This window comes from Danio aesculapii, chromosome 3, assembly GCF_903798145.1.
Source record: "Danio aesculapii chromosome 3, fDanAes4.1, whole genome shotgun sequence".
NCBI classification, from domain to species: Eukaryota; Metazoa; Chordata; class Actinopteri; order Cypriniformes; family Danionidae; genus Danio; species Danio aesculapii.
The window spans coordinates 31,539,832-31,553,130 of NC_079437.1; the positions used below are offsets into that span (position 1 = coordinate 31,539,832).

Sequence of the window (13,299 nt, forward strand, 5' to 3'; positions counted from 1 at the left end):
AAATCTTCAAGTATGAATAGTTTTACTTACTGATACCAGGGGTGCTTTTGTATTTCTTCCAACTGGGAAAAGAAAAAAAGGCACATTGCATTGCATTAAGAGATAAATTATTTTATGCAAAAGAAGAATGTTTTAAATTAAAAGGGATTTTAAAGACATATAAAATGTTATAACAGATGATATTGTAAAACATGATATCCTTCTGAACTCTCTATAAAAAAAGATCAGCAGGGTTTCACAAAAACATTAGGCAACACAACCATTTTGAACACTAATAATTATCCAAAATGTTTCTTCGGTTGCAAATCAGACATTAAAAATTCAGCTTTGACATCACAGGAACAGGAATGTTAATATACATTTTTGCCCTCCTGTGAAATTTTAATTCATTTTTATATGGTTTAACAGAGCATTTAATCATCACAGCATTTCCAAATAATATTTTTAAGTCTTATTTCGTTAAGGAAGGCTGGAATAAAAGCAGTTTCACATTTTTTTACATAATTTTAGGGTCAATATTATTAGCCCTTTAAAGATTTAATTTTTTCGATTAGTTACAAAACAAACCATTGTTGTCCAATGACTTAATTCACCTAACTTGCCTGGTTAACCTAATTAATCTAGTTAGGGCTTTAAATGGCACTTTAAGTTCAATACTAGTATCTTGCAAAATAACTAGTAAAATATGTATATAAATGTGTTGAAAAAATGTTTTACTCCATTAAACAGCACTTGGGAAATATTTGACAAGGAATTCAAATTTTACAGAAGGGCTGATCATTTATATAAATAACTATATATTAGATATATCATTTTGAACTGTGAAAATATTTCATTTATTGTTTATAACAGCCTCCTACTAACCTCAAACTTATAAACAGCAGTGTAAATATATAATATCCAATCCATTTAAACATAACAGTTTTTTTTTCTTGTTTTGTGTTGCATACCGTGAGGCGCTTCTCAGCGTTGACCTCAATCATGCCACGAAGCAGAGCCTGACAATCTGGAGGAATGAAGTGAGGCATGTGAAATACTCCACTCTTCACTTTCTCCAGCAGCTGACGCAGGTTATCATGGTCAAAGGGCAACGCTCCCTGTAAAGTGAGATGATACAATTCACACCTTTCTGAGAGCAGACAAGAGCATCCAGCCTGTGATATCTATATAATCAATGACCATCTTGTGACAAAAAACTCTCATTTCCACAGCCACTTATGTTTTAATAAGTTGCTATGGACATATAAGAAAGATATTAAAATGCTGAAAAAGGCTAGGTGATAAAATGATAACGATATTAGAAAGATATAATTATTCCTTGATAAAATTATAACAAGAAGAGTTCCATCATAAAAAATTAGCATTATTCTCAGCCTCCTTTGTTTATGTTGAGTTATTTCACTTTGAAGACCATGAAAAGAACTTTGCAATAAAAATTAAATTACTGAACCTACACACAGGAACCTGATAAAAATGAATCAGACAGCATTTAGAGGTTTTTGTATCTAAACTCTTCACATGTTTAATATGAAGTTTATCCTTTAAAGTAGAACAGAACTAAACACCTCACATACTAAGAAGCAATGTGCAAGTTTAGGTTTGTTTACATGCAGAATGTTCTCACATCAATCATGTGGCTACTTCCAAAAACAACTTGAATTAAGCGAAGAACATAAATGTCTTTGTTATTTATCGTGAAGCCAGATGAAACAGCACTTGTGTTCTGACAACGAAACTGACAAACAAAAACTGGCAATCAGGATAAACAAGATTATTCCATAAATCTACCATGAATTCACTGTAGTACCAGTAACTGCAATATGATTTTTGTGGCAGTATTGGGAGATTTGAATTTTATTCTTGAATTAATGTAGAACCCTATTAGATGAGTAATGAAATATAATTACAGTAATTGTTGTTATTAAGCTACAGAATTTGTGTATTTGTATTTATACTTAATGTGTTCAGGCTTGTGTTTTGTCACAGAATCCACATCGATACATTTTAATATGGTAATGAGTTGATATATGTATGATTATATATGAATTATATTATATATATGAAATATATGATGTTATAGATTAGGCATGGGACAATAACCAGTTTCAAGGTTTACCGCGGTTTGGAAAAGTTGGAAAATATTTTCTGTTTTACCGTTCCTAAGGTATATGTAAGGTTTTTTATGTGTTTTTTAAAATCTGTTATAAAGAAATCTGTTTTTGAAACTAATTAAGAGAGCAGAAGTCAATGATTTATTTTATTTATTCAGCCTGACATGTTTACTGTTCCAAAATAATAAAAATGTTTCCTAAAGTAAAATAGATTTTGTTTAATGGGGGGAAAAGTTTGAGTGTTTTACCCAGACATTTAAAAAGAATATATTTTAGAGCAGTAATCACAATACCGTGAAATTTTTATCCAAGGTTATCAAACCGTAAGAAACTTATACCGGCCCATGCCTATTATAGATGACCATGTGTCTTTTTAACTAAATTAAAATCAGAATTTTTGAATACAGTTCTCCAGTTTTAACAAAGTAACAATTTACCAACACTCATATTACTGTAATTACAATGCAGCTTTAAAAATAGAAATGTTTAATACTTTTCATTACATTTCATGGAGCTTTTTCTGCACTCATTTCTTTCAACCTGCATTCACTATTGTAAATGTTTTGCTTTCTTTTAGGTGGTTGGCTAAGTATAAATAATCAGTTGCATGATTTCTATTCAGTCAAATAGCATGTAGAGATATACTGTAAGAGGTTGTACTGATATGTTTTTTCTCACTTGGCAACCTGTTTTATATCACATGAATAAGATGGCCCCTTGAATTACTTTAGAAGAGTAGAACCTTTGGTATTTTTTATTATTTTCTGTTCTTTTATATTTAAGAGTAAAATATTCTTTACATAATATTATTATTTTTTTTATTTTATTTTAATATTATTCATATATATTTATAGCACATAAAAGTATTTGTGTGTGACTAGTTTTGTTTGTTCGTTGTTTAAAATAAAAAGTGTATCAAGTGCATGTATCATATCTAATGTGTTCAGTAAAAACACCTTTGAGTAAAAAAAATAGCATATAGAAAAGTTGCATCTGCCAACCTCAAGACACAAACGTTTTTATAAATGCAGTATTCATGTGGAAAAATTAAGTGTCCATGAAGACGCAAAATCATTAGATGCAATGACCAAAAGATGTCGACTGTATGATGACTGAAATGACCAAATGGCCTTAGACAATAACTAAATGCAACTACAGAACGTTACGTTTTCAAATACATGAGCAAACTGCATGTATTCCATCAGTGTTTCATAAAGTTGGTTTGCATTGCCAACTGTTGGACACTCGTAGTTTGTTTGTCAGGTTTCAAAGTGCAAATCTTAAGCATTAAAAGGGGACCTATTATTTGTGCCTTACTGTGTGTTGCAAAGATTTTGCTTTCCATGTAAACACATTAACTTGCTCATTATAGGTGCATGTGTATATAGCAAGAATGTTTTTTCAGTACTCTTCCCAACATGATAATTATCAATACTGACTTATACAAAAATATTTTTGTGAAAAAAATTTGGGCCATATCACCCAGCCCATATGGATATAAGATGCAGCAAGCTTCTTACCACCAACAGAGCAAAGAGTATAACCCCACAACTCCATACATCTGCTCGACGTCCATCATATTTCTCTCCCTGTGATTTAAAAAAAAACACTAAGCACATACAACCACAGACTACTTCATAAGATCTGAATCTCTATCAAAAGCATAAGGTGCTTATGTTATGAGAGGTTTGTCCTTACCCTGATAACCTCAGGACATGCATAATGGGGTGATCTGTAGATTCATAACACAGAGCATTAATACTTCATCCTCATTAACACGGTATTAAAAGCACAAACACATAAACTACCGACCCGCAGCTGGTCTCCAGCAGACTGTCCCCAACCTGTAGGGAGGCCATGCCAAAGTCAGCGATCCTGATATTATTCTTCTCATCCAGAAGGAGGTTTTCAGGTTTAAGATCTCTGTGACTGGTACAGAAAAGATTGTTTTTGACAATTTCTCATGTTACACAGTCAGAACAAAGCACAAGCATAAATCAGAAATTATGTGATATGAAATAAATAAGCAAATAAAAAATAATCTATCATCACTTTTGTTCAAAGGTTTAGGGTTAAGCATTTTTTTCTTTATAGGCCACACCTCATATAAAAAAAACCTGGATTGTTACTGTGGGTTATTACATTTATGATTTTAAAAAATAATTCTAAAAATATATACTGTAATCAGTGTCAAGGAAGTTACCATATGTGGTTCCTTGCATGATAAAAGGTTAGAAAAGTCTATTTTGCTCTCCTATGTCACATTACTTGATACACGGGGAATAATGCAATAAAAATTGTGATATTTGTTATTTTAAATAACTTTTTCTATTTTTATTTATTTTAAAATGTATTAAAATGTTTTACTAATATGTGTTAAATTTATCATTTTTCATCTATTCAATTTCTTTAAAATAACAATTAATCCAGTCTTTATTGTCACGTGGCCCTTCAGATATTAATATAGAGAAATCTGATTTAGTGTTCAAGAAAATTCAGATTAACAGGTTGAATACATATGTGCTGCTTAATATTTTAGTGAAAACTGTGATACATTTTTCAGGATTTTTGATGAATATAAAGCTCTTAAGAAGAATATTTATTTGAAACAGAAATCTTAAAGAACATTATAAACATCTATACTGCCCCTTTTGTTCACATTATTGCATGCTAAACAAAAGTATTAGCTTGTTTAAAGAAGAAAACTATAAATATAACTACAGTTAAAGTCAGAATTATTAACTTCTTTTTTAAATACTTTCAAAATGGTGTTTAACAAAGCATGGAAATTGTCACAGTATGTCTGATAATATTTTTTCTTCTGTAGAAAGTCTTATTTGTTTTATTTCAGCTAAAACAAAAGCAGTTTTTAATTTTTCAAAAACCATTTTATGATCAAAATTATTAGTCCTGTTTAGCTATATATTTTTTTGATAGTCTACAGAACAAACCATTATTATATAATAACTTGCCTAATTACCCTAACTTGCCTAGTTAACCTACTTAACCTAGTTAAGCCTTTAAATGTCACTTTAAGCTGTATAGAAGTGTCTTGAAAAATATCTAGTCAAATATTATTTACTGTCATCATGCCAAAGATAAAATAAATCAGTAATTAGAAATAAGTTATTAAAACTATTATGATTAGAAATGTGCTGAAAAAATCTTCTCTCTGTTAAACAGAAATTGGGGGAAAAAATAAATGTACAAATAAATGGGGGGGGGGGGGTTAATAGCTTCAACTGTATATGTAACTATTGCCACTATACGGCAGTGTATTCTGCACATAATAAAGCAAGTCAACTCTGCTTTTGTCAAATGGCCTCATATTTTTTTCTCAACATGCATCCACATCTTCTTTAAATTTCAATGCTTGCCACAAATAATGTAATAATGTGTGTAAATAATAAATAAATAAAGAAGCATTTACCATATAGAGTGACTGTGACAGAAATCCAAGGCAGATATGATTTGTCTGAAGAACTTTCGTGCCTCTTTAGGGGTCAATCTGCCTTTCTTAACCAGGTAGTCGAATAACTCCCCACCAGATACATGTTCCAGCACTAAATACCTGAGAAAAGGAGACAATTATAAAACACATGCATGCAAATAGAAGCATAGGAAATATTACACACAAGCACACCTCCAGAGAATGCAGCAGGGTGTAAGTCTAGAGAAGAGACAAGAGAGGACAAGACAAGACAAGGCCAGGCATGCTTTAGATGTGTGCAGAAACAGAGCAGTACTTACAGATATTTGTTATTCTCGTACACATCATACAGTTTTAGGACATGAGGGTGCTCTATTAGTTTAAGAATAGCTATCTCTCTCTCCACCTGCAGAAACAGGGAGAGCGGGGAACATCGAATGAGAGTTGAATAGAGAAAAAGGAACAATTTGATGTAGGCAAACACCAAGGAAAGACGATTTCTCTGAATTAGAAGTGAAATCAAATGTATTGACATGTATCTGACAAGCAACAGTAGACATGAACAATAATGTCTTAGCAAGGGGAGTCTTTAGTGCAGAACATTAGGGACAGATGCAGAATAAACTGGTTAATAAAGCAGTTGGAGTTTTGCAGCTGCTGTGTTTTTTAAGGATCTTCTGTAAATAAGAAAGTGCTGCGTAAGCGCAAGAGGATTGAGAAAAACTACAACTTTCAGATGTTTTAGTTGTAAATTCGCTGTGTGCCAACTTACTTTCATAAGAACAGACTCTGATAGCTTTTCTCTGTTAACTATCTTTATGGCCACCTTCTGTGTTGTGATACAGTGAACTCCTAACTTCACCAGACCTGCAAGAGAAGCACAGATGGTCACCTTTCATTAGATGCTTATGTCAAATCAGATGGGAACTTAAAATATACATCTGCAATGTTCAGACTGCACATCAGTATGCAATCAATGTGCATTTACAAACTTGTACATGAAATGAAAAACAATATTGACTCATGCACACTTTAAAAATATATATCAGAAAAAAACACCAGTGCATATTGTTGTAGACAATAATATATATCGTTAATGGGCACCCTCTTTCAGTTGCCAAAAATAATCAATCTCTTAATGTAGATCTATATCAATCTAGTGTACATTCACATTTCATTTAGTATGTATTGGCAAACATGATGAGGCATTTCAGAACAGTCATGGTTATTCCTTAAACATATATAATAATATACGTAATATACGTAATATATAGTAATATACGTATTATTGGTAATACTGACTAGATTTACTATATAATCCAGTTCAAGTCAAAATTATTTGCCTTCCTGTGAAATTTTATTCCTTTTTCTAATATTTCCCAAGTGCTGTTTAATAGAAAGATTTAGTCTTTTCCATGACGCTACATAAAATGTACTACTTTTTTTGCAAGATACTAATATACAGTTTAAATTTGGTTTCACCAGCATGGACCACGCCACACTTTGAGCTAGACTTTATTGTAGGGATGTAGGGATGAAAGGAATGGTAAGGGAACAGTTGGATGAAGGGGAAGGGAAGTTGGAGGATAAACAGTGAACAGGTAGGTAGGTTGATCGAATGTCCTATGATAATGCCCAGAGACTCAGAGTAGGGGTACCGTCTCTGTAATATTTTCAACCTGGGAGGGAAGAGAGGGTTATAGGATTGGGAATGGGAAGTGAAAAAATAGAGGGAGGGAGTGTGGGTTCGAGCGAATGTGAAGAACGGTGCTAGAGGTAGGGCTGGGTGGTTAATCGATAAGTAATCAAAATCGACATTCAGAATCTTTATTCGATCTTATTTTTCCAGGCCAATTTTTTCAATTACTTTCTCTGCCATGTGTGGAGTCACTCTGTTAAGGCTGAATTATACTTATTATATTATGATTTATTCTTATTATATTATTATGACATTATACTTCTGACAAGGGCACGTGTACAGTCTAGCGCAGCCTTCGGATACCCGCGAAATGCGTGTTTTAATTTCAGTTGTTCAGCGTTGATGTTCAATAAATAATCAAAGATAGTAGATAGTTTGTGTTTACTTTAATTATTTTAAAATCAAGTAATGCAGCCTTCATTCAAAAATCTCTCACTTGTAATATGTGAGTATATTTACTGTACAAAACCTGTCAGTGAACTATGAGGGCAAAAACATTAAATAAATTAATAAAATAAACGTTCATTAATTGTAATCGAGTTAAAATATTCAATTAATGGAGATTTTGATTTTAGGCCAAATCGCCCAGCCCTAGCCAGAGGACTGGTCTGCCTTAAATAAGTTTTTAGGGAGTAGGTGAAGGAGACAAAGTGAGGCGTGGTTCCTTTGTTAACAAGTTAACTCCATTAATTAGGCAAGTCATTGGACAACAGTGGTTTGTTTTGCAGCCAATTGACAACAAATCTTTATGGGGCTAATGATATTGACACACAAAAAAATTTAACTAAAAACTACAATGCAAAAAAAGTTGACTCAAAATTTTTAGACAACCAGCTTCAGGACATTTTTGAGTTTCCTCAACTTAAATCAAGTCAAGTGGAGTAGTTGGGCTGTAAGTTTAGTCAACTCAAAAAAGCTGTGCAGCAAGTTGTCTTACAATTTAGAGTTGAGCCAACCTTTTTACAATGGATTTAAAAAAAAATTATAACAGTTCAAAAATAATAGGAAATGCAAGTGAAAATGTCATTATTGTGTTAAACATCACTTGGAATTTTTTTAAATAATAAAAAATGTCATATGATGGCTAATAATAATATGGTGTGTATTCAAGGTGTTACTCATTTATTTGGACTATAGCAGCATACTAGTCATTACCTATAACAATGTAAAATAAGTCATTTTTGCTGGTGTAAAATGAAACATTAAACAAATTAGATACATATAAACCTAGAATAATATTAATTATCACTAGAACTACTATAACCTTTTGAACAGTTTCCAGCACATCTGGAATAGGCTCTAGCATCATTGGAGAAACATCCCAGCAAGCATTTTTTGTTTTTAATAGATGTCTAATAGATGTCTAAACATAGCTGTCTTTGCTAAAACAAGGTTAAATTTGGGCTGTCGGTGAACATCTAATAAACGTCTAAGAATAGGCTAAAATTAGACTAATCATCAAATAAACAGAAATGAATGACTACACATATAAAGTCTGTCTAATCTGTCTATTTGACGACTGGTCTAGTTTTAGGCTATTCTTAGATGTCTATTAGATTTTCACTGTCAGCCCAAGTTTAGCCTTGTTTTAGCCAAGCTGTCTACGTTTAGATGTCTATTAGACGTCTATTAAACACTAAATTATTTGCTGGGATTTTATTCAGCATTATTACAGTTATTCAATTTGCAGATTCCCATAGATTTTATAGGCAAAATCTGCAATTTGATACAAATAACAATGAAGTATCTAAAGAATTATTAAAGCAAAAGAACAAGTTTAGTAACAAAAGTTTGAATTGATTGAACTTATAGTGTAGTCCTTGGATAAATAAAGTTAGCAGGGTACTAAGTACTACAAACATAAATAGATACAGTTGAGTATCTGTCTTTACAGTCTTAAGATATAAAAACACAACAGCTTGCAGTCACATTTAAGCTTTGAAGCAGTATGAATCACTGCCACATATATGACTCAAAAACAAAACGCCAGAAAGATGAAATAATCATCCTCCCTCAAACGCTGCCCTTATGCTGTCACTTGCCTCCGTGCCTCATTTCATTTCATCAGCTGAAATACCCCTGCACACACATTAACCGCTTTGCTTATTGCCGAATCCACCTTTCAATAGATTAATTCTTTAATGAGACGTGCGAAGTAGAGCAGAATTTATTCCAATGCATTAACTGAGTGCTAATATCCCGCAGAGGAAATGCTCTTACCTGTCTGGCCCTTCCCCAGCGTCTTTTCCAGTCGGTAGGGCCCGACGTACTGAGCTGACTGACTCCCCGACAGCTCCTTACTGGACATTGCGTTCGACCGCGGGTTTGTGTCACAATATAAAGGGGGTAAATCAGTGTATTTTCACAATGTATCCACTGGTGTCTGTCCTGCTCACGTAATAGCTCCGCCGTACAGACATCACAGACGGTGAGCGATGATGACACAGGGATGCTGAGGCGTGATGTCAGTGCCGTGGCCTACTCCCAAACATCTGCCGTCTCCTTAAAGTTCCGCTAATGCATCTTCAGATAAATAAATCAGAGATTAAAAGTGGTTGTGTGTCCGGCCGAGCATTTACGTCTATAGCTGTTATTGCGAACTGCGCGGCCTGTGGGGTCTGTTGAGGGGACACGACCAGATCTGTCAGCATATGGGCTGATACTATAGGACTACATCAGATAATAGCTGTGAAATGAGGATGGAGACTAAAGACTGATTAAGATAGCAGGGATATTGGGAAGTCTGCTCGAATCATCAGTTCATTCTCACCGGTAATGTTATCTTTTTGAATATATTCATGGAAGTGGAAGTGACCTATTTATTAAAAACTTGGCCACATCTATCCTGCGAAAGAGCCGCACATCCGGTCTGTTACACCTTGCGCGTATTATTCTGACTGCGCTTCGGTGTCTCCTTCACTCCTCAAAGTGTTTTTGTCTGATTTGGATCAATCTGAGGACGTGAAAGAGGAGCGTCCCGTGCCCGTCATATAAACTAAGGTATCTTCCAGGCCTCACATCCGGCAATATGGGGGAATTGTACGGGAGAAAACAGCCACCCTTTCGCGAAAGAAAGCCTCAGTGTCTTCCGTCACATGAATCCGCCAGTGAATCCGCCGCGCGCGTGCCAAGTGTGCATTGCGCTATTGTCAGCTATGGTGTCGGCGCAGAAATCCCGTGCTTTATTCGTTACGGAATACATTCCTGGTCAAAAAACAAGCATCTTTAACTAGCGTAGGAGCCTCCTCTCCCCCTCCCTCTCCAGCTCGCTATGTGCACATCACAGCATCTCCTCTCGCTCTCCTCCCGTCACCTCGGCTACCGCGCGGCCACTCATTTTCTCCGCGCCGCGTTACGGTCGCTTGAAAACGCCTGGTGTTAATCCGTGCGCTTCGGGTGCCTTGCGACCGCAAGAGTAGCAGTCCCTCTGTCAGTGGGGCCTTTCTCTGTTTTCTAGCTCTCACTCTCCCTGTATTCCTTCTCCCCATCCGACACGAGCAGCATCAGCATCCGGGTTCTGCGCCGCTTGCGTCCCCTCCCTTACGCGATTCCCATCGAACATGCTCGTCACAGACCCCCACCCCATTTCCGCCCGACAGCACGTCCCTCACATCACTGGAACTATTACTGCCAATGGACGCATCTGACAGATTTGTACAGATACCTTTCCACATCATTTTTTCTCATAATATTTGTGGACTGGCTGTCCCATCTGCCTAATTATTTCCTGTCTTTCTGTTTATTAAAGTTGATTTATTCTATTTACTTAATTTTTTCTATATTTTTCTTCTTCAGAAAAGGGCACTACTGTAGCTTTGCAGGAATATACAGGCCTGTAGTCAGCCAGGTAAAAGGGGTGAACCTTTTTGCAGTTTTTACCTCCTTTTCTATTTAATCATGAGAATTAAATACTGCATTTTAGTGACATTTTAAGCACTATTTTTTAGCAGAATTGTCTTGTTGGATTGGTCATCATAATCACACTTTTTGATGTTCCAAATATTTATTAAAGTATGAAAAATGTGAAAAATGCTTATTTTTTTAAATATAAATTTATTACATTGTATATCATAAGAAAGAAATAGGAATCTGTTAAAATTTTAAATTAAAAACTGTAGCCTATTGTCATTTATTAGGCAAATAACAAACTGGCCAACATTCAAAGTTACTTGTAACTTTACATTCAAAGTTACTTGTAAAATGTTTTCCCTATTTCAAAACAATACAGTGGCAAATAAAGATTTCTCTTATGTCAAATTGTGTGTTTTCTTGAACAGCTTGATGTAGGGCTCATAAAAAATATTTATTAGCATTGGCAAAAACTAATTAGCTGAAATCAACCCGAAGCTACAGTGAACAGAGGATTCCACTTAGTCGTAAAACCCTTTTCAAAGGTTTTTTTCACAAATTTTGATGGCATAGCAGTCAAAATAGAACAAATGAGGTCATTATGGGACAAATTCTGGAACTTTGTCAGTGAGGGGTGGGTCTACCAAACCACCCAAACCCCCTGGCAATGGGCCAGATACCTCATAGTCAAATTGGTAATAAAACTAATATTGAAGGAAGAAAAGAATAGAAGCTATTTAACAATGGTTCTGCTTATCCTTAATTTCTGTTATTTCTCATTATTATGTATTTATTTTAGCATTTTAATCAGCCTAAAGAGATGCATCCAAAAAATGAAAATATTGCCATCCCGTACCCAACCTTAACTTGTTGGAACACAATAAATAAATAAATAAACAAATAAAAGAATGTTTGAAGCGAACAGTTTCTTGTCCACGATGACTTCCAATATTTAGAAAAAGAAAGAAATTAAGAAACAGAAATAAATAGCCTAACAGTTCTTTCCCTGCTGAAAAATCCAGCTTAAACCAGCCTAGGCTGGTTGGCTGGTTTTAGCTGGTTGACCAGCCTGGTTTTAAAGGGGTTTTGGCCATTTCCAGGCTGGTTACCAGCCTTTTCCAGCCTGGTCTTAGCTGGTCAGGCTGGAAATGACCAGCTAAATCCAGCTAAAACCAGCTTGACCAGCCTGGTTTAAGATGGACATAGCTGGTTTTGGCTGGGCTCCCAGCCTGGCTAGGTGGTCAAGCTGGTTTTAGCTGGTCATTTTCCAGCCTGACCAGCTAAGACCAGGCTGGAAAAGGCTGGAAACCAGCCTGGAAATGGCCAAAACCCCTCTAAAACCAGGCTGGTCAACCAGCTAAAACCAGCCAACCAGCCTAGGCTGGTTTCAGCTGGATTTTTCAGTAGGGTTGGCAGGCAAACAATGCAAATATTTTCTTTTTCTTTTTTTTTCTTTTTCTTTTTTTGAGGGAATTGTCCTCTAACAAATATTCTGTTTTTATGGAAGATGTTGTCTAGTTGGCTGCATGTCTAATGATACATGTATAAAAATTTTCAATCAAATTTTGCAAGTCTTTCTCACAAATAATTAAACAGAAAAGAAATGCAAGAAATCACATTGAATTAAACAAGAATTTTTAAAGCTAAAAACGTAATATTCTTGAAACACTGCGACTAATGACACACCCTTATGGAAATCAACCATGGTTTTCTTACTGTAAAAGTATCTACAATTTACTTGGGAAAACTTTTTGTTATTTGTATAATTTGTCCCTTTTATACAGTTTTACAATGGTTAATACTAAAACCATGGTACATTTGTGGTTACCATAGCCATAAATACCATATTTAACTATAATTAGTTTGTTTTATTTATATGTTTGTCCCTCTTATCTCACATGGGAGCTTACGCAGCTACAAAAGGCACTAATGGAAAGAAAAACTTTTTATTTAAAAAATGAACCCTGCAGTTCAATGCGTGAACACAAGATGGAAGTAGAGACAAATACACAGTGTTCAGCAGGGAAGAGGTTATTGAAACATCCCAACAATCTAATGCGCATGTATTTTGGGATTTGTATTTTGTAACCTTACCTAGAAACATTTGTCATTGCGAAATGTGTTATGTATCGTCTAGTGCCAGATTCTGCGTGTTAGGCTACCAAGCAGATTTGGTGCAGACTGCAGGGGTCACTGGTTTAGTTTTTTTG

The 13,299-nt window shown here is 34.8% G+C and overlaps 1 protein-coding gene across 2 annotated transcripts in view; it reads right to left on the reverse strand.

Moving 5' to 3' along the window:
• Window positions 1-10,732, reverse strand: part of brsk1b (BR serine/threonine kinase 1b) — a 29,331-nt gene extending 18,599 nt beyond the window's left edge. For both annotated transcript variants that reach the window (XM_056453689.1, XM_056453688.1), the window contains exons 1-9: window positions 9,461-10,732; window positions 6,314-6,408; window positions 5,862-5,947; window positions 5,542-5,682; window positions 3,924-4,040; window positions 3,810-3,843; window positions 3,632-3,700; window positions 951-1,097; window positions 31-62 (exon numbers count right to left, since the gene is read on the reverse strand). In XM_056453689.1, coding sequence (XP_056309664.1) covers window positions 31-62; window positions 951-1,097; window positions 3,632-3,700; window positions 3,810-3,843; window positions 3,924-4,040; window positions 5,542-5,682; window positions 5,862-5,947; window positions 6,314-6,408; window positions 9,461-9,548 — 809 coding nt within the window. In that variant the 5' untranslated portion in view covers window positions 9,549-10,732. The remainder of the gene's footprint in view (window positions 1-30; window positions 63-950; window positions 1,098-3,631; window positions 3,701-3,809; window positions 3,844-3,923; window positions 4,041-5,541; window positions 5,683-5,861; window positions 5,948-6,313; window positions 6,409-9,460) is intronic.
• Window positions 10,733-13,299: the final 2,567 nt, after the last annotated feature.